Source organism: Chrysemys picta, chromosome 1, assembly GCF_011386835.1.
Source record: "Chrysemys picta bellii isolate R12L10 chromosome 1, ASM1138683v2, whole genome shotgun sequence".
In the NCBI taxonomy this organism is placed as follows: domain Eukaryota; kingdom Metazoa; phylum Chordata; order Testudines; family Emydidae; genus Chrysemys; species Chrysemys picta.
Window position 1 is genome coordinate 31284296 of NC_088791.1, and position 25897 is coordinate 31310192.

At 42.1% G+C, this 25897-nt stretch overlaps 1 protein-coding gene across 17 annotated transcripts in view; it reads left to right on the forward strand.

Moving 5' to 3' along the window:
- The window catches only part of CPNE8 (copine 8), a 276759-nt gene that overhangs the window by 108934 nt on the left and 141928 nt on the right, over window positions 1-25897 (forward strand). For 10 of the 17 annotated variants that reach the window (XR_010589758.1, XM_005286837.5, XM_042848628.2 and 7 more), the window contains 4 exons: window positions 7899-8002; window positions 11909-12013; window positions 18679-18720; window positions 21029-21104. Coding sequence is in view for 14 of the 17 variants with exons in the window: in XM_005286837.5 (XP_005286894.1) it covers window positions 7899-8002; window positions 11909-12013; window positions 18679-18720; window positions 21029-21104 (327 nt within the window). In the remaining 3 variants the exon portion in view is untranslated. Of the gene's footprint in view, window positions 1-2081; window positions 2439-7898; window positions 8003-9503; window positions 10004-11908; window positions 12014-18678; window positions 18721-21028; window positions 21109-22577; window positions 22681-25897 lie in introns of those variants that run through there. The other 7 variants (XR_006174072.2, XM_065554427.1, XM_065554432.1 and 4 more) reach the window with 5 other exon arrangements.

Genomic DNA, 25897 nt, shown 5'->3' on the forward strand with positions numbered 1-25897 from the left:
CCACATCAATGTCAGAGAGGTGAGAGCGATGTGCCTAGCATGTCAGACCTTCTGTCCTTACCTAACCAGACAATGTGTATCAATCATGACTGACAATACAACAGCAATGTTCTATATCAGCAAGCGGGGATACACACTCCCCTCCCCTGTGCCAGGAAGCCCTCATGCTTTGGGACTTCTGTGTAGAACATTCAATACACCTGCAGGCATCATACTTCCCCGGGATACAGAACATGCTGGCAGACCACCGCAGCAGGTTGTTTCACAGCCACAAGTGGTACCTTCGCCCGGACGTCACAATTTCAATCTTCCAGAGGTGAGGTTTTCCCCACGTAGGCCTCTTTGCCATGCGACGCAACAGGAAGTGCCAGCTTTTCTGCTCCTTCCAGAATCACAGCCCAGGCTCCAGCACGGATTCGTTCCTCGTCCATTGGGGAGGTTCTCTCTTATACGTCTTTCCACCCATACCACTCGTTCACAAGGTGCTTCTCAAGATCTGCAGAGATCGAGCTCAGGTCGTCATACTGATAGCAGTACCCTGGCCCCATCAGCCACAGGTACACATCTCTCCTAGACATTCTGTGGGAGTCCCAATTACCTTGCCACTCTTCCCGGACCTTCTCGCACAAGTTCATGGACGTCTCCAATACCTGAACCTCCAGTTTCTTCTTCTAAAGGCGTGGAAGCTCCATGGTTAAATCCATTGGAGCTTTCCTGTTCAGACCAGGTTAGACAGGTCCTCCTTAGCAGAAGGAAACCCTTTACGGGAGCCACATACCTTGCCAAGTGGAAGAGATTTTTCAATCTGGTTGGAGCCTATGCTAGCTTCAGTGCCACTCATTGTGGACTACTTCCTCCATCAGAAGCAGGAGGGACTCTTGTTGCCTTTGATAAAGGTGCAATTAGCCACCGTGTCGGCCTTCCACCTGGGCGCGCAGGGCCGCTCTGTGTTTGCTAGCACCGTGGTCAGCCGATTCCTAAAAGGGCTCGACAGGCTATACCCTAATGTCCGTCAGCCTGTCCCTGCCTGGGACCTCAACTTGGTCCTTTCTAGGCTCATGGGGGTCCACCTTTGAACCGTTCTCCCTGCTCTACCTCTCTTACAAGGTGGCGTTCATGGTAGCAATAACCTCAGCCAGAAGAATGTCTGAGCTCAGGGACCTAACATCAGACACTCCCTACACAGTGTTCTATAAGGACAAGGTTCAGCTCAGGTCTCATTCTGCTTTCCTCCCGAAGGTTGTGTCGCAGTTTCACATCAACCAGGACATCTTTCTCCTAGTATTCTACCCTAAGCCACATTCCAGCGGCAGGGAGCAGAGACTCCCCTCTCTGGATGTCCACAGGGCACTGGCCTTTTACATCGAGAGAATGAAACCGTTCAGAAAATCGATCCAGTTATTTGTGGGAGTGGCGGACAGGATTAAAGGTCAACCTTTGTCATCCCAATGCATCTCCTCATGAATAATGTCCTGTATTTGTGAGTGCTACAGCCTGGCAGGTGTTTCTGCACCTCCGATCACTGCACACTCCACCAGAGTGCAGGCTTCATCTACAGCGTTCCTGGCTTAGGTTCCCACCCAGGAAATCTGTAGTGCGGCGATGTGGTCCTCCATACTCACTTTCACCACGCATTATGCGATTACCCAACAGGCCAGAGATGATGCGGCCTTCGGACGAGCAGTACTCCAACCAGTGGACAACTCTGACCCTGCCTTCTGAACTTGGGCTTGGGAGTCACCTGATTGGAATGGACATGCACAAGCACTCGAAGAAGAAAAAACGATTACTCATCTTCTCGTAACTGTTGTTCGAGATGTGTTGTTGTCTATTCCAATACCCACCCTCCTTCCCCTCTGTCTGAGTAGCCAGCGAGAAGGAATTAAAGGGGTGGCGGGTTGCCAGGGCTCTATATTGAGCGCCATGAAGGTGTGACTCCAGGGGGCGCCCAAACTATGCAAAAAATCTTCTGGCCACTGTGCACGTGTGCACGCGCACACCTGATTGGAATGGACATGAACAACACATCTCGAAGAACAACAGTTATGAGAAGGTGAGTAACTGTTTTTTTCTTTTTCAAGTGGCCTCTGCATATTCATACTCGAGATGTGCCAACACCGTGGCTTGGACTGAGGGAACCTTCTAGTAGCAGTGTCTGCTGGAATGCTGCTGTGCACTCTGCCTCTCTTCTCATGACTCTGGGCATTCGGAGGCTGGGAGCTACAAAAGAAGGTGAGGCATGCCAGCTGCCTCCGTTCCTGCCAACTGTGATAGCAGGTGAACTAGGAACCCTCTTTTAGGTTCTTGAATCCAGATTCATTGGAATGGATCATTCCTAGTGCCATCACCATCTTTAGTTTAGTTAGTTTTGAGTTCTTTTTTGATTAAAGATTTTAGTACCCTGCACAGGTCCTTGGTTCTGATATGTGAGAATTAAAGATAAGACATGGTTCAAGAGGCATGTTTCTTACCCTGCCACTTTTCCTTTTTCTGGTGTATATGTGTATGGAAGTTTGGTGGAAGGTCTTTAGCCCTCTTATTGCTTCATATAGATCATCTTCACCCTGAACTAATACCTTTCCTTACCCTATTCCTCCTGGAGAGTATTACCTAGACTCTTGCTTCCAGTCTTTCTGACCATGAGATCACCTTCCCTCACTACAGGCTATAATAGGGAATTCCCTACTGGATACTGGCAGAACTGGAACATACCACCATGGGCAATGTGGCCATATTGGCCTTCCCTATAGATATTATCCTGAATTTAAAAGGGCTGAAGAAAGACAGCCACAAAGGAAACCTTCTCCCAAAAGGGTTCAAGGGAAATGTCCTACACCAGAACTGTTACACTTGCTAGGGACCAAGAGATTTGTCTCAAGCACATTGTCTGAGGTAGAGCAATAGAAGAGCCTATTGAACCTCTGACTATAGATCCAGATCCAGATGTTCAAACTTTTCCACATAAGAACGTGGGTGCATCATCTTATTCCTCTCCTTGTAGAATATATGTTCCAGGTTGCAGAAAGAATGGCTGCTACCTTAAACGTCCCTTTGGTAACAAGAGGAAACTACACTTAGTTTTCAGTATTCTGAGTTCATCCTCTAGGAGTAATATTACCTAGTGAATTCTAGGAAGTTTATTACAGCTGGCATAAAATACCTGATTAAACCGAGCATCAGGACTGGCAGTTACTAAAAAAGCAAACTATATGGAGCTGCCTTCTGGTGTCATCTTTTTTTTTGATCCTTCCACCTACAAATTCATTGGTAGTGGTGATTCCTGCCCAAAGAGCTAAAGGGCGGTTGTGCAGAATGAGGGAGTTATGTGTATTATTTGTAAATATACGTGCCTCAGTTTACCTGTTATTCTCTTCTCTGATTCTACGGATTTAAGTCAAAGGAAGTTGTAACGGGAAACGAACAGGAAATAAAACAATGGCAAAGATAAGGTGCTATCATAAGCAATAGCCAACATCCTTCAGGAACAATGGAGAAGCTATTAAGTGGGAAATAACTCCAGACCTGGCGCCCGCTAGGCTGACGAAGTTTACTTTTTCTGGGCAAAACCTAGGATCAAAGCATATAATAAAATCTTAAAGATCCTAGCCTAGCAGGGATGGAGGGAGGGAAGAAAGGGAGAAAGGGTTGTTAGCAGACTGAGCCTGGCACACAGGCTGAATGAGGCAGACAGAAGCTGCAGCAAGCAGTCTGCTTCTCCCAGCCTAGAGAGGAAGGTAACTGGGCTATATGGAACTTATCAAAGGTGCAGGTAGGGGAAATGAGAATATAAGTCTTTAATTATTTATACCATCTGCTTGGCTTGGTATGTACCTTTTGGTGAATAAATTATACTTTTTTTTTTTTTTTTGAAGAAGAAGAAGCTGTTTCTCTGTCCCCGCAATCTTATTATTTCACAAGCTCCTGGAGGAAAAGTGCCAGACCCACTTGGGTCTGTCAAGTTAACACAATTGGTAAATGGGGACTGCAGCTCAGAGATCCAGTTTGAGTAGTAGGACCATGTGGTTTCACCATTGTGAGAGGGTGAAGGTGGCCAGGCCAGTCACCTGTGAAGTGCACTCAAGACAGACTAGAAGGGGTATAAAGTGCAGCTCACTTGATAATTGTGATAAAGGTGTAGTCCACTCTACCCCTTCTGTTAGAGCAACTAAGCAACTAGATGCAGAGGGTAGAAAGATGTTTTCCTCTGCCAAGCTGAGAATTAGTGGTGAGTTATCAGGCAGTAATGTAAAATAGCACTGTTTGCCCAGCCTTGGCTTGAAGACCAGAGATAACTGGCCAAAGCCCTGGTTATCAAAGGTCATTTAGTTGCTATGCATCCTTGAGAACATCATTTGATGCTTCTGATATAATGTTTAGAGCTGAAGCATCCACAATTACTTTGAGGCACCACGTGTATCTATGTTCTGGAATTCTTCCAGAAACAAGAACTTCCATCCAGGACCTACAATTTGATGGTGAGAGGCTATTTAGCTCTCGGACAAGGTTCTAGAAAAACTGAAAGATACCAGGTCTGCTGCAAGGTCTCTGGGGATTTCTCAGCCCCCTAGGAAAAGAATTTGGGAATCAAAGTTTTGTTGCCAGAGAAACCATACCAAGCCTCTACTTCCTATACCAACAGCAGCCCTTTGTTCAGCATTAGCAGCCGTAGCTATCATGAGCTAGTGGGAGTTCCACTGTATCACCTTCCTCTGCACCAGCCTCAAGTTTGATGGGACACCCAAGAAAATTAGGTCAGTTTTAAACCTATAAGAGGGCTTACCTTCATTTGAAAACACTCTCATGTTTCTTATATACACGGACCGATGGATCTTGGAGACTGTACAACATTCAGTTAAACATTATCCCTTGCCACAACTCTCCTTCCCCATCTCTTTTCATGCATCTTTTGCCTGAGGACATGCTCAGATCAGAAATTCATTCAATACTGGAGTTGGATTCCATAGAGGAAGTTCCCAAAGAGTTACAAGGGAATGGATTTTATTCCAGGTTGTTTCTGATCCCAAAGAAAGATGGAGGTCTCTGGTCCATTTTAGACCTTCAAAAACTCAACTCTTTCAACAGAAAGTTCAACCTCTGCTTGTGTATCCAAGTCTTGATCAATTCAAGACTGGTTTGGGGCTCTTGCTGTATAGGATGCTTATTGTCATATCTCAATCAGATATTCACATCAAAAATACTTATGGCTTGTTGTCATTCCATATGCCTTGTCTGCAGCACCTCTAGTGCCTATCAGTAGTAGTAGCAGCACATTTGAGAAGTTAGGGTCCCTTACTTGTACAATTGGCTCATCTGGGCATCCTCACAGGATGTCACAATCATGTACCCTATTCCAAACACTGGGGTTCAAGATAAATGGGAAGAAATCGCACATATCTCCAGCCCACATCATACCTTTTGTTGGTTAAATTTTGTATTCTCAAAAGGGCGAGATTTTGTTCCAGAAGAAAGGCACTTTAAAATCCTTACAGCGATAAAAGTACTACAGGAGAGCTAATATCAAACAGTGCTGTTCTTACTCAAGCTTGGTAGCATTATGGCTTCTGTGACATACATAACACTACGTACACATTTAAAGATGAGGCCTCTACACTGGCTAAAAAGACACTATACACCAAATACAGACACTACCCAGAGGTGTGTTCCTATCCCCACATTCAACCCTGCAACTCTGTCAGACACAGTAGACTCAGATGCTTCCAATCTGGGCTGGAAGCTTGTTACAAGAATTTGACAGTTCAGTCACTGGAAGTTCAGAGAGGAAAAACTCCATATCAGTATTAAGAGCAATACTTTGGGCTCTCAAATCCTTTCTCCTTCAGCTATATGGCAGAGTAGCTCAAGTAGTTACCAACGATACTACATCGATATTTTATATGAACAAGCAAACAAAGACACGATACTGGCCAATCAGCTGAGCAGAAACTTGCATGATCAGCACAAGTAGTTACTCAAGAACTTGGTAACAAACTATATCTTCTCCGTGTGAAGGTATCCGGAGATGCATCTTGTTGCAACAAGACGCAACTCCAGATGTAAGAAGTTTTGCTTCAAGGCAGGTTGTATTTCCTCTAGACTGTGAGGTAGGTCTCCTCTGCATTTCCCCCAATTCTTCTAATTCAGAGTTCACTGGAAATTAAACAAGACAAAGCCAAGGTTATTGTGATTGCCCTGGCCTGGGCAAGACATTAGTCATTCTCAGATACTGTGACAATCACAAGGGTTTTATCTGTCTCCTGCAATTCCAGACTTACTCACCTAACAGAGAGATTGAATTGCCATCCGTATCCAGACTCTCTCCACTTGACGGCATGGCCCTAGAGCTTGAGCTATCTGTTTGGAAAAAATAAAGAGTCTATTCAACTTCAGGAAGCAGTCAACTCACCAGTTATGATTATAAGTGGAAAAGTTTCTTTTCATGTGTAACCCACAATAACATGAACCAAGCTTCAGCTCCTGTTCAATCCATACTGAAGTAATCACTTCATTTGAAATCCTTTGGGCTGTCCTAACGGTCAGTAAAAGTACATTTCACAAGCATCTTGGCTTCAAGATACCATCAAAGTGTAGTCAAGCAAAATACTATATTTAGACATGCTATAATGAGATATTGAAGGGATTAATGAACATCTACCCTCTGATTAGTGAGTCCATATCTACATGGAACCTCAATCTAGTACTTAGCTCATGGAACTTCCTTTCAAGCCTATGGGAGAATGTTCCCTGTTTCATATCACAATTCAGGCAGCCTTTATGGTAACTATTAAATTCACTAGATGAGTGAGCAAGTTGCAGGCTCTTATTGCTGATTTCCCCTCTCTCCCTTACAGTGGTTTCACAAAAATATCATCATCCTTTGTCTGCATCTGAAATTTCCCTTCAAGGTTGTAACAAAACTCCATCTTAACCAGGCTATAAACTTGACAGTATATTTTCCCAAGCTTTACTTTCACTCAGGGAAGCACAACTTAGAGGGCTAATGCTCTCTTGGTATCCATTTGAATCAGTCTAAGGAATACAGGCAGTTTCTAAAGGTTTTTTTTGTGTCATTCAGAAAAGAGTAACGGTCTGGCAATTGCATGCCAATGCCTTTCTAAGTGAATTAGAATAAGTATGGAGAGATTTTTAAACTTACATCTATTCCTCTTCTAGAAGGGCTTAGAGTGCCCTTGACTAGAACAAAGGCTGCTTCTGTGGCCTGCCTTAGACATATTGTTGGTGGAGTTGCTGTCTGGGCTGTTAGCTACAATAGTCTCATATTAAAAATCTGTAGAGTTGCTACGTGGAGCTCTATTTCGTAAACTTTGGAAATATTCCTTAGAGCTGGCATCTAGGTCAGCTGCAGTTTGGTGAAGTAGTATTACAGTCTCTATTTAACTAGGACTCCATGTTGTACTATCCAGAGACAAGAGTACTGCTTATCCAACTATCCGAAGAGTAGGAAAGTGCAGAAGCCACTCAGAGGAAATGAAGGTTACTCACCTGTAACCAAATTCTTCAAGATGAACTCTGCATATTCACACTCCCCACCCACCTTCCCCTCTTACTCAGTCTTAATTTCAACTTTGGACCCAAGAAGGCGATGGAAGGAACTGAGGCATTTTGTGCACAATGACCTGTCTCCCTGTTATAGTCCTGCCTTCCAAATGCTTGGAGACAAAAGGGATCTGAGAGCACTTCAGTGAGCACTGCTTCTAGAAGGTTTCACTGGGCCAAGCTGCACTGTCGGCATATCCCAAGAATGTGAATGTGCAGGGATTATCTTGAAGGTGAGTAATCTTAAATGCTAAAATATAAATGAACTACTTTCTTTTGTTGTTTGTTCTTTGTTTTTGCAGATGACATGCTGAGCATAATTTTTGTCTTTTTTTCTTTTTTAGGATTCTGTACTTATGCAGTTTTGTGCGAACAAGTTAGACAAGAAGGACTTCTTTGGGAAATCTGACCCTTTCCTAGTATTTCATCGAAGCAATGAAGATGGCAGGTAGATAACAAAATTATAAAGACAATAGGGATATCTGATGATGGTAGTATAATACACAGTTATTGCATTTTGATGATGTTTGTCAGACTGCAAGTTCTAATTTGTTCTGTAACCTCATAACATTTTCTTGGAATATAGTTTACTGTTTTAACAAGTTCAAGTATCTAAACTAGATAATGTTATGGCAGTGTAGAAATAAGACTATTATTTTAACACCCAGTTAAAATAGCGTAACTAAGGAATTTTAAAGATGGGTTTATGAGTAAAGCTAGAGTGCTATGAAAAATGGCATGGAATTTATTATTATGGAAAATAAATCGTGGTAAATCTTAAATTTTAATAGAATTCTAGAAGAATTTGTGAAGAATATATTAATGCACAAAGATTGATTTAGATAAGAATCCTTTTGCTGGAAGGTGGAGACATATTTTAAACTTTTCATTAGAGTCCTGAGGGAAAAAAGACGATGAACAAAATTTCAAAATCTCTCGGTACATAAATAATTTTCAGATGTATCTATCTTCTACGTTCATGCTTATGTCACTAAAATAGATTTATCTCTGTTGTGTTCCACTTAAGAAATATCTGATCTACTAATTCCTGGTCCAGGGACTGCTTATGTGGGTCTATTAGCAATTGGCTTAACCTGTTTCCTGGAGTCTTCCTTTCTGGTATACTGCTCATTGTCATATTCAAGAATGTAGCAGTCCAGAGGCTAGCCATGCCTGATGGTGGGTCCGTGGGGAACTAGTCTTACTGGCAAATTCTGGAGCATAGGCTGTTCTATATAAGTGGCTATTGCCAAGTACTGTGCCTCTCTGAGGCAGTTTGCTGGAACAGCTCAGCTGCTGAAGATTATAAAGTGCAGCAGGAAAGTACTTGGGGCTCTATTGAAAAATTGCAGGCCACTCTCTCCTCTCCCTTCCACTGATGCATTCAGACAGTCAATAGACCATCAGTAGGGAACCTCCTGAGTGCTGATAAGTGTGGCTGAGCCCTGTCCATAAGAACCACACCCCATCAGTGGTAGGCATAATTGCCTCTGCATGCTGCTGAGAGTGACCACAATGAGCCTTTAATTCCTTACTTGCCTCTAGGGTTGCCACCTGTCCCGGTTTTCCCAAGATCATCCCTTTTTTGGGGTAGCTATCCTAGGAAATTTGTAAGGGTGCTCAGTGCACGCACCGAGCTGTCCAATTTTATGAACTAAGGATCATCCCAGATGTCCAGGTTTTTTGTACCTCAGAGGTGGCAACCCTACTAGTAGCCCCTTAAACCGGATTATAATGGGACACAAGGAGCAGCTCTTCAGAACTCCTGTGAAAAGCTGGATCAGTACTCCCCAGCTTGGCTCAGAGCTTCAGGGGCTCCTTCACAATAAGAACAAGGATAAAATATAGGGTCTGTGGAGCTTAGGAAAGGATTTTGATGAACCTGGTAAGCAAGAAACGGTCATTCTCATCAGCCCTCTCACCCTTCCACATCCCCTTCTCCTGATTAGATAGAAGGAAAGGAAATGATCTGGTTCTTGGGAAAATAGCAGCAGCTTGGGAGCCAGATGCAAGGAGAAAGCCCCAAGAACTGTGTACAGAGCAGGCTGCAGCAGGAGCCAGGACACAGTCATTGGAACAGGGTGTGACTATCGGACATTATAGCTGCGAGCAGGTCTGTGTGGGACTTCTGAGGAATCAGCAGTTCAGAGAGGCTCTTCTATTCGAGCCTGGGCTGGAAATCTGCAAGGCCCTATTTGATTTGAATAGGAAGACTGGACTGGAGAGGCAGCCCAAGCACCAGGCCTGAAGAATCCTAACCTTTCTAATTATAACCTTTTTGTTACATGTTGTCTAATTATAACAGTTATGTGCTGTAAACCTTTCACACATTTTAGTTGGACATTATCTGAATAGGTCATATTATCCAAACTCAACAATTAGGTGTAAAACGGCTAATAATGCTCAGGTTCGATCTTGTATGATTAAAATCAATAATTTGTTCTAACTTTCCAAGAGAGTTGTAGTAATTTTGTTATAAAACTGGTAACCAACACATCCAAACAATTAACAGTGTGATTGTTAGTATTAAATTCCAAACCTAAAGTAGAATAGAATCTTTTCAGTTCAGCTACAAAATGCTTGTAGGTATCAAAACTTAACTTCCATATCCAAAGTATATCTCCCATTTAATGCAATCATTTATAGGGAATAAATTTTAACCTATTTTAGATAACTGATAAATAGATGCCGCATTAGAATTCATTGCATTACCTCTTTTCTGAAGGAAAAACATTTCAAATTTAAAATAATTTTTATTCAGCACCATTGAGGTTAATTGAATCATGAATGTAAGAGATGTGTCATCATATTGCTCTTTATTTTAAAAGAAACAAAAATCAAAATCATTAATCAAAAATCATTATTGCCACTTCCCTGAGATTTTTGAGGTACAAAATCTCATTCCTGACCAATAGTGTTTTACTATTTTGAATGTAAAATGAGGGCTAAAAGATAATTTATTTTAAAAATTAATAGTATCTCTAAGCAGAAATGATGGGAATTGATACACAAATGGACCCTGAATGGGATATCATTGACTATTTCTCACTGTCAAGAAATGGAGCGGCACAAAACTTGGCATCTATGGATATCTGTTGCTACAACCTGTCTCCAGAAGCAAATGATTATTATTTACATAGCAGCAATAGTGGCTGGACACTGCTCAGACAAATATGACTACTCAGTCTGCCTCACTAAGTTTACTGTCTTGGGTATACAAACAAAGCAGTGGGAAATGAGAAGTGATAAGGGCAGGCTGCTTGGACATGAAGTTTACCATGTTCCACAATTTTTGTTCAGATTTTGATTTGTTTTTTTAGTGGAGTAAATATTTTCCCATGTGTAGTTTGGAAATCTTTTTCTGACAGAAGGATTGAGGATTGTGGTTCTCTACTGGTATGATTACCCGGCCTGAGAAAAACTTGCAGAACACCCAGATCCAAATTCTGTTCTGGTTCCTTGGGCCACAGTAGTTGTGCATTCCACCAAAAAATTTATGATTCCAATGTACAGAATAGTCCACCTGGGATTTCCTTCCAAGTCAATCTGTGCAGACATTTCTTATCCGTATGGAAGATAAAACAAAGTGATGCAAGCTGTGAAACAAGTTTTAAAGTCAATTGCACTCTGTTCTATTTAACCAGCTTCTGGGTCTGTTCAACATTTTAAGTGTCCTATTTCTGTGTAGTTCCTTCTGTTTGTTGCAATTTATGTATCCTGCAGCTGTTCTCAGATAATGGACATATTACTAAAACTTGCTATCCTTCAGTGAATGTGGTTTCAAGGTTTAAACTTTCTAAAAGAAAGCTCTCTGCCTAGTGTCCAATGGGTATCAGTGGTCACATACATGCAACTTTTTCTGGATGTGCAGAATCACATGATTCAGGAAAAATGATCTGCATCAAAAAAGCAGTTCCGTATACATTTTCTAGAGCTAGGCCATTCATTAGAAAGGTCCTGGTGGTCTCTCTGAAGTAGGTCTGTCCAAGTCCAGAAAAATAGCTCAAGAGTTGTTCCATGTGCAAGCAGTCAAAGAGTAACAAGAATGCAGCTCACCTTCTCTGAGTTCCGATGTTTATAGAACCAAATACCACTGTTAAAATGAATACAGCAGTCATGAACTGGCACAACTGCAAGTTTATAAATTCTAAAATCTGCCCTTTTCCAGTTAGGTAAAATCTTCCCAGTCCTACTCTTCGTTGTACTTCTGTTTTAGATTGTATTTGGACATACTAGCTTATAATTAAATTCTTTAAATAATGAGGTAGAGCAATAAAGAGAGTGACTACTTCTGCATATTTGTGACTCCACATTTGATCATTCAAAAGTGAAAAAATATATTTTTTTCTTTCAGTTTTACAATCTGTCACAAGACAGAAGTTGTAAAAAATACATTAAATCCAGTGTGGCAGGCATTCAAGATCTCTGTCAGAGCGCTGTGTAATGGAGACTATGACAGGTAAGATAAAGACAGTTCTATATGCAGAGGTCATTTTCTTTTAACTTACAAATTCTTGCATGAATAACGTCTGTAAGCATTGCTGCTTCTGAATTTTTTGGTTGAGTTATTTAATCTTCATTTTAGAAGATATAAAATTAGTTCAAAACATTGGTTAAATTTAAAAAAATATTTATCTGAATCCTTTACTTAGATGTGAGCAAAGTTCCTTTTAGGTAGGAGATAAGTCACAAGAAATAGGCATTTCACATAAATGAACAAGGCAAAAATATTAATCATGCAGCAAGTATCAGGAGTAATTCAGACTAGTAAATAATCCTCTCTCCATCAAAAGGAGTCACTGCTACTACTGTGCACAGAAACTAGTTTCTGCTCTGCTTCAGTGAGAAGCAAATACTGATGCACTACTTTCCTCAGGGGTGGAACTTGTATATCAGAGGCTGCTGGGGAAAAGTCCCAGAAAAAAAATAAGGTATTTTATCAAATGATTTTTGTCTGCATTGTCCTGCTGCCACATACATAAGGACTGTATGCCTGAAGTGTATATAGGAGTCAGACCAGCTCAAGACCCAACCATGCACAGAGTCTAGAAATGTTTGGCATCTCCAAAACTTCTTACAAATAGACATACTCCACATTAAATTCTGACAGGACCCACCAGAAAAAAAAAATTTAACTCTACATGTTGACTACCTCTCATTGTTACCACCAGTGTTTTCTAGGTGCACTGAGACATTGCTGCAATTGCAACTGGCCCCTCTCAGCCCATTTATCGTGTCCCTGCTTCCTTGTCTCAACCTTGTATCTGGAGCTGTTGGGACATCTCATCCAGGCCTCAAAGGACACCAAAAATGTACACAGGACACCAAAAATGTACACAGCAATCTGTCACTCAGCCTACTCCAAGTAGTCAGTACTAAGCCGCATAAGAGCAAGAAGCATTCTCATTCACCAAGAGCTGAGAACCACACTTTCATGATAATAAGCCTAGCAAGCCTTTCTCTCCCTAAAGGATACAAAGAAATCCAAGCCTAACTGACCCAAAGTTTTTGAGGAGAAGGGGAAATTTCTTTATCATTCTTATTGGAACTGTAGGTTGAGGACACTTTCCTAGGTATTTTTAATATTGAGGACCCAAGCAGAGTAGAGTTCAAGGCTCTTGTCTCAGTATATTGCACTACTTTCTGTAGTAAAGGAAAAAGTTTTCCCAATGATTACAAAAATGAAAACTGTCCCCATATGTTCCAAGCCAGCGGACAAAAAGGATCAATTGTGTTTGAAAAGGGTCTGGACAATAAATCTTAGCTGACAAAGGTGTTTAATAAATTGTGAAATGCTTCTTAAGGATAAGTGGAATTTTTGAATTTCCTTATGAAACTCTTTATGAATTCCCATATTTCAGAGGGCTCTAAGAAATTGTATATTCACTTATAGCGAACAGCTTTATCTGACCTGTCAGACAGGAAGAGGAAAGCACTTTAAAGGAGGTATATATTTGATACAGGTGATGAGGGCTTGAAGGCAGATCTAAATGCATCTTTTCTCACTAAAGACATTGACATTTGGGTAGTGCCATTATACCTACTGATTTTCTAGTCAGTGCTATTTTGAACTCTTTCTAGATATTTTGCTAAATGATGTTGAAAACAATACACATTCCTGTAATGAATTAATTAATCCAGTAATGCTTTAAAAAGCAAAAAAGCATTTTCAGATCTTATCAGTCTTACAAATCTATCATAATACATCCAAATTCCAACTTCCTGAAGATCTCCCCCATCACACCTCATTCATGTCAGGGAAAGAATAACCTGTTTTCTCAGAGTGAAAAATCCAAAATGAAAAAATGTTTTAGAATACAAGAAACTTAAATCCTTTTGGTATATAATAGCAGTTGTTCACCAGTGTGAACTTTCAGAATCTGTAGGTTTTGAAGACCGATTTAAATATCTCTTGCACGTCTCATGTGAAATGTATAAAATTGAAGATCAACAGCTAGCCTTCTCACTATGGAACCCCCTTTGGGGAGAGTATGTAGCCCTGCTCAAAGAAGATTTGTCCATCCTGAAATGGGCAGAAAAGAAACTTTTGGCACTCAGTCATTCACATAGCTGGGAAAATAAATATTGCTACAGACTGGCTGAGTCTTTCTACCATGTACCCTAAGCAACGGAGGAGCCATTTTATCACATATATCATCTAATTTGTAGGGGGTAGAGAACTCATGGGAGATTTGGCTATTTGCCACAATTGAAAAGTGGTAACTATTCTACAGCAGATCAACGGTACCACATTAGAAGGCATAGACAAGTTATCTGTTGTTTTTGTAAAAATCCCAACATTACCCATACCTTCTCTCTTAACCCTTATTCCCAAATTGCTAAGAAAATTGCACCAAGTTGGTCTCCCAAGTGTCTGGTTTGTTGAACTGACACTTTGGACTATGGAGAAGCCCTGGCGGCCAAATAAACAATCTTTTGTCTCAGGAACTGATTTACCATGACAGTTTTCCACTATCTATCACTGTGGCATGGTTTGTGGCTGAAGTGTCAAGGTGTGTTTGGCTAAGTAACTAGCACTCCTCTCAAATCTTGAAGTCAAGTAGCAAATACTAGAATAACAGCCTCCTTGTGATGTGCTGCTTTTTATGATACACTAACAGGGGTATTTCCCTTCCCAGTGCCAATTCTAATTTTCATAATTTTTCACCAGTGAGACAAACTAGTCTTTGAAGATGTTTCCATCTTCATTCTAAAGAGTAACTTTCACACTACTCAGGAGGCATCCTTCACTTCCTTCTCCATGAACCTGAAATACGTTTTTAAAAAAACACATTATATATTAAATGATGCGGTCTAAGTCCTTAAATTTTACTTGGAAAAGAGGAAGACTATCCAGACTACCTCATCCCCTCATTGCCTCTTTTACAAGAGAACAGAGAGGCAAAACAGCTCCCAAAGCATTGATTTCTTCTTTAATTCATTCAACTATTTGTGAAGCATATCTCCAAGGAAGAGTTCCTTTCCAGGAAAGAACATCAAACCAGTAGTCTGAGGACTAAAATTAAGTAATCTAATGTGTTTTAAAAGGAGGAGGAAAATCAGTAGGTATATTTTCTTATGTCCCTAGTTCACTTCATTGATATTAAATAAAGTCCATTTAGTACTGGAGCTTTTCAGAAAACAGAATGTTCCTCTTCCTGTAAATGGTTTTTCTGAGAAGATACAATCTCCTGGTGTTTTTGTTACGGTATCAGTAGTGATGTTTGATGTTAACAAGGTCTGTTAGTGTGTTAGTTCTAGGGAAGCCATTTTCCTCAATACTGTATACACTAGCAGCAGTGACACCTTGAAGCAGGAGAATCTTCTCCCAATTTCTAAATATGTCTATGAATCACCCATAAAGAGTCGGAGGCAGGGAAACCTTTTTTCATTTATGTTATCATTCAGCATTTGCTGCTCTCTCTGACTCTGAAGACTGTTTAAGGATGGATAAGTGGCTAATAGTTTGGCAATTTAGGGTATAATTTCCTAAAATATAAAGATCACATTGTCAAAGTTGTGCGTGCTGGTTGCATGCATAAATAATATTAAGAAATACATAGCAATATAAGAATTGCTATACTGGATCTGATTGCTAAACTAATCCAATATCCTGTGTCAGACAGTAGCCAATACTATATTCTTCAGAAAGAGGTACAAGATACTCTCTAGAATACAATTAAGGAAAACCCATCCCTAATAGGAGTTTCTTCCTAATCTTGTCAATTAGTGGGTAGTTGTAGATCCTTATTTTTTTTTATTCTAACATTCATGGATATAGCCATTATCCATGTAAATGTCCAATTCTGTTTTTAGTCCTAGAAAGGTTTCAGCCATAATAATATCTGGTGGCAGTAAGTCCACAACTTAATTATGTGTTTTATAAAGAAGTTTTTCCTCTTGGTTTAAAATTTGCTAACTTTTTCAATTATCTTGGATGTCCCCTGGTCCTTGTATTATAAATAGGGCAATGATTTTGTCATGGAGGTCACGGCAGTCACGGAATCTGTGACTTTCAGAGACCTCAGTGACTTGAGTCCCCAGCACCTGGGAGCTGTAGAGTTCTCCGCCACTCCTGGAGCCGGAGCTCCGAGGCGGCGGGGAGACCCCAAACTCCTTGCTGCTGCAGGCAGCGGGTCTCCCGGGAAGTCCCAGCCACTGTGGGTGGCGGGTGTACCTCGCTGCGGGCGGTGGGGGGACCCTGCACCTCCAAGCCAGCCCGCCCCCCCGGTTGATGTGGGGAGCCTGCAGCTCCCCATTTTGTCATGCATATTTTTAGTAAAAGTCACAGATAGGTCATGGGCGTCTGTGAACTTTTCTTTGCCTGTGAACTGTCCATGACTTTTTTACTACCAAAATATGCATGACAGAATCTTAGCCTTAATTATAAGAAATGGTAAATGGAGCATTTGGTTTACCTTCTGAATGCCATTCATTTTTGGGGGGCTTCTGTCATATTCTCCCTTTATAACAGTTCCAGAGTTTTCAGTTTCTCTCATGAAAATCTTTCCAGGTCTCCAGTTATTTTGTCACCTGATTCTAAATCCCTTCTGTTTTTGTTATAACTTTTTTGAGATGCAGTGACCAGTTCTGAACATGGTAATACTGGTGTGGGCATTCTATTGATTTATTATAATAGCATCATGTTTACATTACATTTATGCATCCTAATTTGTCCCAGACACTGCAAAAAAAAAAAAGGCAAGATACCAAGAACATGGTTTAACTAGGCTGTAATTTTATTAAGTAACACATCTGGGAAACCATCTAGTTATAACTCATCTACTGTCATCCTTCCCATTCTGCTTGAGGGAGGGGGGCTGTCTTCAACCTCCACACACACCTTTAACTTGGTCCCCACACTGTTTCTGGGACCCATGCCAACAGAACAGGTGGGTTAGCACCCCTGCAATGGAAATAAACTCTCACATGCTGAGGGGGAGGGACATCGGCTTGGAGGTGAGAGCAGGACCCAGGTGGGCTGAAGAGGCTGCTGCAGGGCCCCGGGATCAGGCCAGGGAGCAGGGAGTGGAACCCGGAGGGCTTGACTGGGCCTGACAGTAGGTAGGAACTCTTGGGGCCCTCCTTCCCAGCCTAGAGCTGGCTGCCCCCCCAAATCGCTAAGCTCTCACTCTCCTCCCCTACTCCTCCTTCTATCCTTCCAGCCCCCATTTTTAGGGCGCTTATGCCCTCCAGCTGGGATCCCAGTGCCCTCTCCTCACATGAAAGATGATGATCTGAGAAAAAAGATTTGTCTCCTCACTGTACCAGATTTAGAAGCCAAAACTCCATTCCCCATCTTCTTTAGGAGATGCCTTCTTCTAATCTGCTTCCGTTCCTGTTTATCAGGGAACCAGACCCCTATTGTACAAGTACCTGCACTGGGTACCTGCTGTGTTGTGACAACATGAGTTTTACAATCTAATCTATCCACTGGGTCCCTGAGCTGCTGAAAAGAAGGTGAAAATACCCACAGCATACATGCCAACATGTAATTCTATCCCAGCCACCAAAGGGCAAACCTGGTCCTACTGTAGTTCCAAAGAGGAGGGATTTGTTGGTCCTGAGTGCAGAATAGCAGTTTAGACCGGGTGAAGTGTTTATAAACCTGCCCCTTGAGTGTGTAAGTGCCAGTAGGATTATGCTACTTCCTCCTATTCTTGCTTAATCCGTCAAAGAGGGCGCCCCCCCCCCACCCCCCGCCGCCAAGCCCATGAGGAACAGGGAGGCAAAGGAGGGATGCGCTCCTTAAAGGGGCAAGGGTTTTCTTTCCTCTGCTGGCACAGTCTGTCTCCCCACCTCTGAGGTGGCAGGGATATGGGTCAAGTTTGCCATTTTGACCACTGCAGTATGTTTAACAGAGGCTTTTATTGAGCTGTCCCCATTGACAGGTCTTTTTCCTGAGTAGTTAGTTACTTTCAATTAAGAACCAAGAAATGTGTAGGGTAGTTCATATGATTACTTCTAATGTGCATTGCCCCTCTGAAGTTCCTCGGTCTTCTCTAGTTTTTGACTAACCTAAATACCTTTTTTTTCTCTTTGGCAAATTTTGCCTGCCCACTGTCCATGCCCTTTTCTGGATCATTAATAGACATATTAAATAACACCAATCCTAGTCAGAACTCTGGACCACCCCACTGTTGAACTCTCTGTATTATCAATATGTGAGAGATGGTATTGTTAGCAGGTTTTGTGCTTGCACCCAAGGCATATTCTGTGGAAATGATCCCGTAAATCCCATGTAAAAAGAATAAATTTGTCTTTAATGAAATTTTAATTGTATTTATTTTCATTAACTTTTTTTTTTTAGTTGAAGAAAATTACTTGGACTAAAATGAATTTAGTATTAAATCTTGGCTGGTATAAAATGTTTTTTGTAGGGTGCAGGATGGCTAAAAATGTTAAATAATGGGAAATCATAACTAAATAGCTCAAGGAAGTATTTTCTACTCAAACTGAGCAAACAGCCAAACTGTCTGACCTTCCTTCTTTTAATGGAAAATTAATATTTGAAAACAGAGTTCATTTTCATTAGCATATTTTGTTTTCAAATATTAAGCATGGTGTTTAGTGAAAACTTGCATTTTAAAAACATGTTTGTTCATATAAAATTTTTTTTTGCAGAACGATTAAAATAGAGGTGTATGATTGGGATAGAGATGGAAGGTAAGATACTTCTGTATTACAAATCACTAAAATTGGATTGTGAAAATGTTATGTATTTTAAAATTAATTTTAGGGGTTAATTGTTCTTTAATGAGAATTAGATATGCATATAATGTCAATAGCTATTATGTATGTGTATCAAGAAAGGAGTATAGTTCCACATAATTACTTCCTTGTTTTAACTAATATCCTTTTTAGATTATTGTAGAAAAGGCCCAATCCTTGCATAATTTCCAAAACTCACTAAAGGTATGAGAGCTGCTTGGACTTTGCAGTATTGAAGCTACTCTCTAATAATAATTCCAAACAGGATCTGCAAGTTTGTTTACCCAAGGGTTATTGTAAGCCCTAGGGCTATAGTAATTTTGCTGGGCATGGTCAACCTGTAGAGCGTGTGTGGAGCTCTTCACTTGAACTTGTTTCAAAAGAAAGGATTTGTTGTGCACCTTTCCTGCTCTCCTTCCTTCAGTAGATGTTGAGATCCACATCACCAAGTACAGCAGGAAACCACTCCCAATACTAGGCTCCATGCTGAACATGAAGAGATCTAATGTTTAGATCCAAGTTGGCGGCTGTTACTTTTTTTTATTGGCTTTATGCTTTATTGGCTAGTTGGCACTTTTAGCTTCTGAATATGCTGTTTGGTTAATGAATATGCAACATTTTAATTGATTTTTTGGTGACAGAAAAGCTTTAGATAACAGTTAAAACTAACTTTATAGTTATTTCTTCTGAGATTATTAAAATTTTTATTACTTTGCCAGAAAATGAAATTTTGTTTTGAAAAAGTTGAAACTTCTATTCCTTATATAAGTTTTTGGTTCTTAAAGTAGTTATTAAAATTAAATAACTCTTGGAAAGTCTTTGGCCTAAGTTATTATTTTACATGACAATTTTTGAAATGAAGATTTTCTTATATTTTTGCATTGGGTGAGGTTTTACTTGTGTGTTGCCAGTAATTAATTAATTCCCCATTAATATAAATATTTTGTACTTTAATAGCGTTATATATTCAGTAATCTAGCATTAAATAGTCTTGCTATATTTGTACATTAAATATTTTACTACTCATATAACAAAGATATTAGGCAGTTCTTATACGAAGGCTTGCATTTAGATACAAAATATTTCCAAATATACATGTTAAAATAAGCTTATGCCATCTTAGGCATTTGAGAAACAAACACCAAAGATTTAAGTGGAAACGTGAGTTCCACCATAAATATTTTTTCCAATGTTATTTTTTAAAGAATTAGTCCTTTAGTATATTTACAAAATAAATTAATTGAAATAGGGATAATTTTGGAACTTTTTGTGTGGATTTAAACTTAAGTTTTTCTTTTAAAAGAAAAGAAGCGGATGCGTATTTTAGGTCCACTTTACCTTTAGATATATTGCTTTGATAACACAACCCTTACAATCAGGTTCCTTCCTAAAGGTGTTTACATGATTTGTTTGCTTGTCCTTGAGAGCTAGAAGCAGAAACCTTTTTATTAGCTTTAACATTTTGTAACATAATTAGCTAAACTTGTGTATTGTCGTATTTTCAAGCATTTTGGCTATAACATTTTTGTAGTTATATTCAATAAAGGTGAAAACAAGTTTGTAAAACCTTTAAAAAAGTTTGTTATAATAATTTTATTAATATTTTGCATCAATACTGAGGTCTGTCCCCCCACAAAGCATTCCCTTAATCTGCTGTATGAACTATGTGATCAATGGATTCTACCACAGGGGGGTGAGCAGTATCTGCAGAGCCACTATTTCCCCTCCCAAGCAGGTAGATGGACAGGTAAAAGGAGTGAGTAGAGCCTTGGCTTTTCCCCTCCAGTGCACAAATCAGCATAGTTTAGGACTGACCTCTCCCAATTGCAAATTACTTCCTTCCCCTTCCCACCCAACACACTTCTCTCAAACACACACTCGACTCTGTCATGGTGCAAGTGGGGAGCCAGAGAGAGAATGGAGGTCTGTTGACAGTTTCTTTCGGGTTCTGTTCACAGTGCACAGTCTTTATTCAGTGCTGGTTGTAAATTTGCAATCTAGTTCTTCATTCTGCGTGGGTACAGTTAATGTAAACTATCAGATGGATTCAATCAAATCTATTTATAATTATGCTTTAGGGGGGAAGAGTAATGAACATACATTATATTTAAGTCAACAGAATAACAAGTCTTTTGCTATCATTACTTTTCTCACATGTCTATTCATGTGTCAGCTGTGCTTCACTTTAGATGTATTTTTGTAAATTAATGGAAAAGTAGTTTATATTGTGCATGTGTTGATTTGAAAACTTTTTTTTTTCTAGCCATGATTTCATTGGAGAATTCACAACAAGTTATAGGGAATTGTCTAGAGGGCAATCACAGTTCAATGTATATGAGGTAAATATTTTGAACTTTTCTTTTTATTTATCTTGAGGAAATGGATAAAGTTGAGAACTTTCAATGTTTGCTTGTCAAATTGATCAGTGTGCAGGTTTTCTATCAGAATTCAAGCCTTTATAAAGGGGAAAACAGACATTCTGGGTCAAAAAGGATTGTTTCAGAAATAAGTTTGAAAGCATATGTTCTTTGGACAAGAGCAGTATCTTCAGTGGTGTTTTGAAAAAATTAACAAAAAATAATCTCTCTTGTTCTGTAGCTCTTCTTTCTCAGTATAGTTTTTTTTTTTATTTATTTCTACACAAAGCTGTTTTAAACAGTGTGTATATGGCAAACAGAGCTTGCCTAAACTGCCAAAGTAACAGTTAAAAGAAAAAGAAACACTTGTAACCTTGTAATCTTACTTGTAAACTTGTAATCTTTGCTTAGTGTTTCATTTCATAATGTATCACTGGATTTATTTTGTCTCTATAGCAGCCATGAAGCTAAATTGTAATCGGTTTCTTTTAAAAAGTTTAATCAGGCCTCAGGCTAGATTTGTCAGATGACGTGTTGGTTTCCTAACATCAGTAGTCATAACCACATGACCTGCTCCAATTTATTAAAAAGGAAAATGTTCATTATACCACAGGAAGCAAATTAAATTCAGTAAATATATTCTACCAATGTATCGTAAAGGCTGGTTTCCCTTATGTATAAAAGGCCATTCTCTTCTTTGAACTTGGGTGGTATCTGTCCTCCTGGAGCCAGTCAGAACTACATTCAGCAGGCATCTGGTGTATACCTTATGATGCCAGGACTCCCTTCTCATTGTTTGTTAGACTGTGAAGGAAGAACTTAGTTTCTTTTTGATATGTGGCTGCGCAGTGCCACTGTACACGTGAGCAGCAGCTGCCTTTCCTGTCTCTGCAGTATTGGTAACCAGAGAGGAAAAATACCTTTTAGTGTCATTCCACATAGTCGTTGCTGATTTCCTTCTTGAAACTTACAAGGTCTTGGAGAAGGGCAGGCATGGACAGTCGTGTCAGTGACCTCAGTGGGATCACCACAGAGGTGCCAAGTTTTTTGTCGCTCCATATATGACATTTAAGAACATAAGAACGCCATACTGGGTCAGACCAAAGGTCCATCGAGCCCAGTATCCTGTCTACCAACAGTCGCCAATGCGAGGGTGTCCCAGAGAGAGTGAACCTAACAAATAATGATCAAGTGATCTCTCTCCTGCCGTCCATCACCACCCTCTGACAAACAGAGGCTAGGGACACCATTCCTTACCCATCCTGGCTAATAGCCATTAATGGACTTAACCTCCATGAATTTATCCAGTTCTCTTTTAAACCCTGTTATAGTCCTAGCCTTCACAACCTCCTCAGGTAAGGAGTTCCACAAGTTGACTGTGCACTGTGTGAAGAAGAACTTTCTTTTGTTTTAAAACTGCTCATTTCCCTCATTACCTCCCTGCTTTCTTCTTAGGAGTGGGGGCAAATATGGGCAGGACACAGAAGCACAAGCAAACTCCCCCAGAGAAGTGGAAGCAAAACTGTGTAGAAGGGGAGAGTCAGGAGCCCAAAAGCAGGTGATGTGTCTGTCACGATTCAGGGCAACTGCACCTGTATTCCCCTCTGTGGTCCATCAAGGGCTGCTGCTCTAGGCTCCTGGCTCATCACTCATCACCTCTCTTAGATGGAGACCTTTCCCTCTCTCTCCTTTCTGACTAGAGTGTTTTTCCAGGCAGCATGGTTCCCTGCCTACATTGTGATATTCCCAGCAACCCAGACTGCCTAAACAGGCCTGTGTCTGCTCCAACTCCAACAAGGCCTCTAATAGGCGTCAGTCCTTCAAGTCTCTCAAAGGGTTTTTTCTGTGGTTACAAGTTCACAACAGCCTTAGCTCAGAACTAGCACACCCATGAATTGTTCAGTCTTTCATTTATACAACTTGGGCCTTTGAACTTCATGTTCCAGGAACTGTTATGGCAGACAGTGGTCCTTTCCTCAGGGTGTAGCTTCAAAAGGCTGGATTTTTACATAACCAGAGATGGAGAATTTGCATTCACCTTCCCCTACAGATTACACAGGTAAACCCTTTGACACTGTTTGTCCCAAAAGTCCACTCTTGTCTGGGACATTGTTTAGTATAGTCCTTTGAAGTTCATAACACTTCCCAGTATTCACATCCAATTCCCCCCCCCCCCCCCCCCCCCCAGGAGAGGTTCTTCTTCGAGTGATTGCTCAGGTGTATTCCACAATAGGTGTGTGTGCTCACCATGTGCACCAGTGCCGGAAGTTTTTCCCTTAACAATACCCATAGAGGAGCGCCTATAGCGGCCCCTGAAGTGGTGCTGCCATGGCGCAGTATAAATGGTGCTGCGTGCTCCCCCCACCCTCACTTCCTTCTTGTTGCCAGTGTAGGTGCTTTGGAATTACTCTGCTCCAGCTCTGCTGTAGCTTTCTCTCTTTGGACTTTGCTAGTTCGTAGTTAGTAGTGCCTCTATGGTGTGTGTGTGTGTGTGTGTGTGTGTCTGTCTGTCTGTCTGTCTCTCTCTCTCTGTCTCTCTCTCTCTCTCTTAGTTAGAATTAGTTAAGTGCACCCGGATTGGGGCATGCCCCGGGCTTTAAGTCGTGTGACACTTGCAAACGACCTATGTCCGTGAGTGATCTGCACGCGGACTGTTTACCCTGTCTGAGGGAAACCCATCTCCGCGACCGCTGCAAGATTTGCAGATCCCTCAAACCTCGGACCAAGAAGGAGCGGGACATTTGGCTCCAAGCCATTTTGATGGAGTTGGCCCTGACCCCGACACCGCTGCACCACTCCGAATCGGCACAAAGAGCACCGTGGCATCGGTGCACGGCAACCCAATAGTGCCCTCCATCAGTTGGCACCGCTCTCCGTCCCAGGACACTCTAAAAATGTGAAGAAGATGGCTTCTCCACCAAGGCACCGGAACAAGGCTGGGAGAGAGACTAGCCCCGTGTTGGGTAGCTCTCGGTCCCCGTCAGCCTCGCGGCCTCCGACTCATGTTGAGCGGAGTAGCCCAGCCCACTCTGAGCCAACCTCCCAGATGCCAGTGGCCATATTTGGATGCCCTCCATGCTGGAGGCCCTGCAAGCAGCTCGAGACATTGTCTCTACCGGTACTGGTAGCACCACCGTCAACGGCTCCCCGGTCCAGAGGCAAGCTGCCACTCGGACCCCCATAGTTGCCGCCTGGACGGTACCGCTTACGGTCGAGGGAAGGTTCCCGATGCTGTTCTCCGCTCAGTGGCTGCCCCGTGCACAGCCTGCGCTGGTCCCTGTCGACCCCCACCAGGTTGTCTGGCTGAATACCGACCAGTAGGGGTTCCAGGCACTGCTTCGCCTCAAGGGAACAAAGATCTCACGATGAGAGCATGCCCCGCCGAGACCAGGACAGACGGCACTGGAGGTCATTATCGCCGAGAAGCTATTGTAGCCCCTCATGGTACGGATGTCGACGCCATTTCCACTCTTTGTCTTGTTCAAGGTCCCTGCCACGGCATTGTTCCCACAGCCCCAAGTGTCGATTGCCGGCACCCTGCCATCGCAGATCCGCCCGTCGGAGCCATTCGTGGAGCAGCCACTATAGACAGTACTCCTGTTCTTCCATGCCAGGATCACTGCTCCCGCCGCTGCCACTTTTCCCCATCTAGGGATTGGGGTCGATCGTATGCCAGGCTGGCCTCCCTTCAAAGTTGACAGGCAGTGGGCCAGGCGGGACAGCCCGCTCCGATGGTGCCACAGCAAGTGCAGTCGCACCGGGCTCCCTGGCCAGCACCATGGTACCAATGGGCCCCGTGGGCCCTGACGCAGCCCCTGGTGGAGGCCGGAGCCTCAGAGAGGCCATCAGCCTCCCACTCTCAGCCTCCCAGAAAAGAGTCAGTGGAGCACTCATCCCCAGTCCTACACTCAGAAGGGGACCAGGTAGTGGACCTGCGGCACGCCCATTGTGATCCTTCCCTGATGAGGCAATCATAGCCCCTCCTCTGCCCGTCTTCTAGGAGGACACGAAAGCCCACCAGGAACTGTTGAAAAGGGTGGCATCAAGCCTCAACCTACAAGCTGAGGAGGTGGAGGAACTCTCAGACTCCCTCTTCAATGTTCTCTTGGCTTCAGCACCAGCCAGGTGGCTCTCCCACTTCATGAAGGGGTGGCAAAGATCTCGAACGCCCTGTGGCAAACCCCGGCTTTCTTGCCCCTCCCCCCCCATGTCTAAAGAGGGCAGAACAGAAGTATTTCGTGCCTGCCAAGGGGCATGAATTCCTGTATACCCACCCCATCCCCAACTCTCTAGTGGTCAAGTTGGTCAACCATAGGAAGCATCAAGGTCAACCCGCTCCTACTCCTAAAAATAAGAACTCGAGGAGACTAGATCTATTCGGTAGAAAGGTTTATTCGTCTTCGAGCTTCCAACTGAGGGTGGCGAACCACCAAGCCCTGATGGCTAGATATGTCTTCAATTTGTGAGGCTCAATGCCCAAATTTGCAAGCTCCCTCCAGGAGCGTGATAAGAAGGAGTTCAAGGCTCCGGTTGAGGAAGGCACGGCTGTCGCCAGGGCGGCCCTTCAGGCAGCCTCGGACGCTGCAGATACGGCTGCAAGATCTATGGCCTCTGCGGTGTCCATGAGGAGAGCATCATGGCTCCTGCTGTCTGGATTGTCCAGCGAGGCACAGGACTCTTTACAGGGCCTTCTGTTCGATGGCAAGGCCCTGTTTGCGGAACAAAAAGATGTGAAGTTACACGGTCTGAAGGACTCCCGCACGACATTAAAGACC